Source organism: Euprymna scolopes, chromosome 27 (assembly GCF_053919585.1).
Source record: "Euprymna scolopes isolate OS-2025 chromosome 27, ASM5391958v1, whole genome shotgun sequence".
Taxonomy (NCBI): domain Eukaryota; kingdom Metazoa; phylum Mollusca; class Cephalopoda; order Sepiida; family Sepiolidae; genus Euprymna; species Euprymna scolopes.
In genome coordinates this window covers 44370250-44375249 of record NC_136508.1, presented here as the reverse complement: position 1 = coordinate 44375249, position 5000 = coordinate 44370250, and the positions used below count along the sequence as shown (strand labels likewise).

Sequence of the window (5000 nt, the reverse complement as noted above, 5' to 3'; positions counted from 1 at the left end):
CAAAGTTCCTTTTATATAACAGAAGAGATAGAAATTATTGATTTCAATTGGTTTAACTTACCATTTAAGTGTTAATGGAGTTGAATGCGGTTTGGAAGCGGTTCTGCATCGTTGAATGTGTTCTCCTGAAACAGAAAAGAATTAAAACTTTTACATTCATTCTTGAAAATGAACCGACCTCGTTAACAGATTAATATTAACTTTAACCCAATGATGTGCTTACAGCTTTAATCTTGATACAAAAGTATTATCATTATCATTATTATTATCATTATTATTATTATTATTATTATTATTATTATTATTATTATTATTGTAATTATTATTATTATCATTATATTTATTATTATTATTATTATCATTATCATTATTATTATTATTGTAGTGGACTGGCCCAGAGAGAGAGAGAGAGAGAGAGAGAGAGAGAGAGAGAGAGAGAGAGAGAGTACCGCAAAAGACACGATCGCATATGACTCCGGATATATTGGTAGGTGTGTAAGAGGTTGAGTGAAGTGTGCTGGAAAATGGTTTGAAGAGGTGCCTGATGAAGTGAGAACAAGTGAGGATGGCAAGGTAGAGGTATGGTGGGACAAAAGTGTCATAACGACCAAGCAATTGGAACATAATCGTCCGGATTTGGTCGTCATTGACAAGGTCTCAAAAAACTGGTAGATTGTAGACTTCTCAGTAACCTGGGACAGGAATGTGAGAGAGAATGAGAATGAGAAGTGGAGCAATTATGCTCCATTGGCTTTGGATATAAGGCGTATACACGGGGTTAAAACACAAATAATCCCGGTCGTAGTTGATACACTAGGAGTAGTAGCAAGCCGTCTGGAAGGACAATTGAAAAAACTACAAATCCCCGATGTTTTAGGCGGCCTTCAAACCTCTGCAACTATAGGTACCACCAACATCCTTAGGAAAACCCTTGATCTTTGAAGCTCCTGGTTTGAAGCCGGGGTTAAGGGAAATCCTCTGGAAATGAATCCCATCCCTTTCCAGAGAGACGTTCATAAACGAAATCAGAATTATTATTATTATTATTATTATTATTATTATTATTATGACAAAGCTCTAATAATGTATTGGTTACAATATTATAATCAATAAAGAATTGGCTCTATAATAATAAACACGAAATCTGCATAAATTAAAATGTCATATTTAAGCAGATTTTACGATCGAGCAACCCCAGCGGCATGCTAATAAATGTTAAAAATTGTATAAATACTTTGCGGACACCATTTTATATACAAGTATACAATTTTATATACAAATATTGGCTACATATGTGCATACATGTTTTGGCTATATTATTTTATTAATTGGAATTCATTATTGAGATGAGTATTATTTATTCATTTATTTATTGTGGACTATTATCCTCAACTGTTTTTAGTTGTTGTTTCACTATCACCATTAATTAAATAATATATATGCCATTCAGTACTGACCCGATCATGAAAGATCAGATAATAAATAAACGTGGATTTATATGACCAAAATATCCATCCTTGATCGACCTTTCGGGGCCCGTGGCGCAGTGGATAGAGAGGTTTAATCTCTACGGTTTCAGATGAGCATTGTTTGAAGATAACGGTTTCAATTCTACCCAAAGGCGGCCAGAGGCTTAGTTGGCCAAAATGTGGTGAGATAGCAACAACTATGGAAGGCGGTAATTGCTGAGGATGCAGTTAAGTGATTCAGAGTTCCTATCCCGTCGCCGTTACCACCTGACGAAGGCCAGAAGAATAGTTGACCGAAACGTCGTGAAACAACAATTAAAAGATGAGGATAATAGTCCGCGATAAATAAATGAATGAACATTTGCTACATATGTGCATACATGTTTTGGCTACATATGTGCATACATGTTTTGGCTATAGCCTAAATTGGGAAAGATTCTTCAGGCAAATTTGATAAAATGAAAATAAGAAGGATAAACACGGAAACATCCAAGAATCTGAGTGGGCACGTGCTTAGGAGTCTCAGGCATAGATAACTGGTTTAGAATTATATTCTTTGTGATTTATTAATTTATTTATTGCGGACTTTTATCCTTATCTTTTTTTTTTAATTTTTTTGTTTTGTGATTTTGAAATTTTCAGACTTTGTTTTAGTTGATATCGCTGTAATAAGAGTAGAAACAAATCCAATTCAATACCATAATCATTTTCACCTATTTGGCAAGAGGTAAAATATCAACTTGTGTTCAATTGATGGTCCATAATGAACAATCACGAAATGTCTTGGAGCCGGAAGTGGTTTATATGTCCTAAAACAAACTAAACCACACTATAATGTACAAAAGCATTTTTCTTTGAGATAAATAAGGAGCTGCAACAGGCAATCACATAAATTATTGTCTGCAATACTTTCAAAACGTACAATAGATGTTTTTCTTTTCATTGATATAAATAAACATTATTGATAGTTTTACCTTTTGTTTCATTCTCCGTGCCACAAGATGGCGCCATGTTGTCAGTGATGTCCGGTTTGCGTCGACCGCCGTCAAAACACTGGTCCAGCCAATCTGAAAACAAACGGAGTTCACCATACAATGATGCAGTATATTCAGGTGGATGAGTTAACTAGTGTGAATGAGATATGCAAGTAAATACGAAACACAGGAACAAAATGTGAGGATGAACAACAAACAAAGCGTGGGAATGATAGAAAATGAAGATGTAACGTCATTGGGAAAAAAGGGAACTCGTGTTGAAAAGATGCAGTTTTGAGTACAGAAGAGTTAAGTATAAGTTGTAAAATATAACTCTTTCTTCCTTTATCCCTCCTCCCTTTTTGTCTGTCTGTCTCTCTCTCACTCTCTCTCACTCTCTTTCTCTCTCTCACACTCTCTCTCTCACACACACACACACACACACACACACTCTCTTTCTCTCTCTCTCTCTCTCTCACACACACACACAAATAGAATTGAAATCTTATTGGGGCTAGTACGATTACGTGCACATTATTCAATAAAGTCCTACAATTTGAAAATATAGATTATTTTAAGCCCCTCCAATGAGGGCTTTACTCTACAATTTTTTTTTTTTCTTTAAGAACAACTTCTGGTATTCCCTGGAGTCTGAGTGACAACAAGTATTTGCACACATTATGAATTCTCACACAAGTCATCATCAAAGATTACTCACTGGCAACAACCTGTGGTTCCCCGCAGTCTGAGTGACAACAAGTCTCTCCAGATTTCCAGTATTTTACACCTCTATCGAGAAACTTTGCAAATAAAATTGTGTTACACAATAGTTGCTTCTCGCTTGCAATTACCATTAGTCTTCACATGAATTTCGATGGCAATAAGTTGTGTTGAGATTTTTTCTTTCTTTTTTTTCTATTTCTTGCGACGGAGTCTACACCGTGTTGGGTCCATAAAAAGGTTACAACGTCACACATACCTCAAATTGTCTCACAGTATATTAATATAGCAACTACAATTTTAAACCCTTATGTACGCAAGTTGTAAAACCGCGAGTAAAGTATATTTTTTTTAAAGAATCATCATAAAAAAAACATCCGCAGAAGTAGAAAGGTAAACGACTATATTCTATTTCAAAGTCATAATGGGTACCAGTGTACCAAAGGGGTTAGGCAAATTTCTGGTCTCGAAAAATTTAGCTCCCGTGATATTAGACGACCGTTGTAACATAAAATTATATTGCCTTGCGTTTTTTTTTATACAAGTGCTATCAATCTGGGCGGGGAGGGGGGGGCTGATACTCTAACCGAAAGTTCCGATTTCTTTTTAATTTTAGAAACAAAACAATAGTTATTTTTGTTTTGTAACTGGTTACTTTTAATTCTTGCAAATTTGTGATTTTATTGAGCTACAAAAATCGAAGAGAAATAAACTAAAAAGACGCTAAAAATAAAACAGTTCTTAACTATATTACTTTTCATGCTCGCATTTTTCTATTGTGTTCCATGATTTTTGCAGGCTTCCAGTAAATTCACTTGTTCTTTGTTTAAATTCAGTCTTATTTTTTTTTTGCCCCCATAAACATAACATACACATATGTAAAACAATGTAGGGCACTCGTTTGCTTTAATTCTCTCTGTTTTATTTATAACTTCTCTTTTCGCGGTTAATTAGTAGCAACACTAGTCGCTGAAGCGATGTGATTGCTTTGGAAACCAGTCATCAAAAGTGACGCTCACCTCCTTATGTTTTTTTTACGATTTTGAACACCATTACATTCATCATAACTTTTGTTTTACTGAACGAACAATTGAAAGAAGTTTTTCACAATATAGCTCAGAAGGTGATCTGTAAACTATAATAATCGTTTGAAATTTGGTTGAAAAATGAGTGAGCGGTGAAGCTTTAAAGCAGTCCTAAATGACTAAAACTGTCAATTAACCATATATTCAAACACATTCATATATATATATATATATATATATATATATATATATATATATATATATATATATATATATATATATATATATATATATAAGTACATGATCAATTTACGTGATTTTTGAAAGATAGAATTTTTTTTCCGTAACGGGGTACGGACATCATAAAGAGTTTACAGCATTTTTATTTTTATGTTTTTAATTTTGGTTGAAGCCTGAATAAGAACAAAACAAAAAACGTGTGCCTTACATAGGAAATCATCAGGAGCGCTAATATGACAATATGACGTAATCTGTTAGCGGTCCATTGTGAAGACCACCACAAAAACCAACACAAATAATATCTTCCTCAACAATGTTGAAAGACCAGAATAATGAAAATAAAAAATTAAAAAAGCAGAAAATAACAACAAAAGAAAACAACAAAAAACGGCATAAAATAATCGGCTAACAATGCTTTTGAATAATACTTAAATAATAAACATTTTTATTGACGCCTCCCGTCAATGGCGCACGTGGCATCGATGTTCATCGACCACGCCTTCCCTTTAGCTATAAAATAAAAAAAATGGCTGCGCCCCATTCGCACGGCTCTGTAAACTGCAGAGAGGAGG

At 34.1% G+C, this 5000-nt stretch overlaps 1 protein-coding gene across 1 annotated transcript in view; it reads right to left on the bottom strand.

Annotated features, from left to right (window-relative positions):
• Window positions 1–2525, bottom strand: part of LOC145248703 (transcription factor RFX4-like) — a 61176-nt gene extending 58651 nt beyond the window's left edge. The window contains exons 1-2 of the mRNA XM_080110357.1: window positions 2444–2525; window positions 62–125 (exon numbers count right to left, since the gene is read on the bottom strand). Of these exons, the coding sequence (XP_079966483.1) occupies window positions 62–125; window positions 2444–2480 (101 nt within the window). The 5' untranslated portion in view covers window positions 2481–2525. The remainder of the gene's footprint in view (window positions 1–61; window positions 126–2443) is intronic.
• Window positions 2526–5000: the final 2475 nt, after the last annotated feature.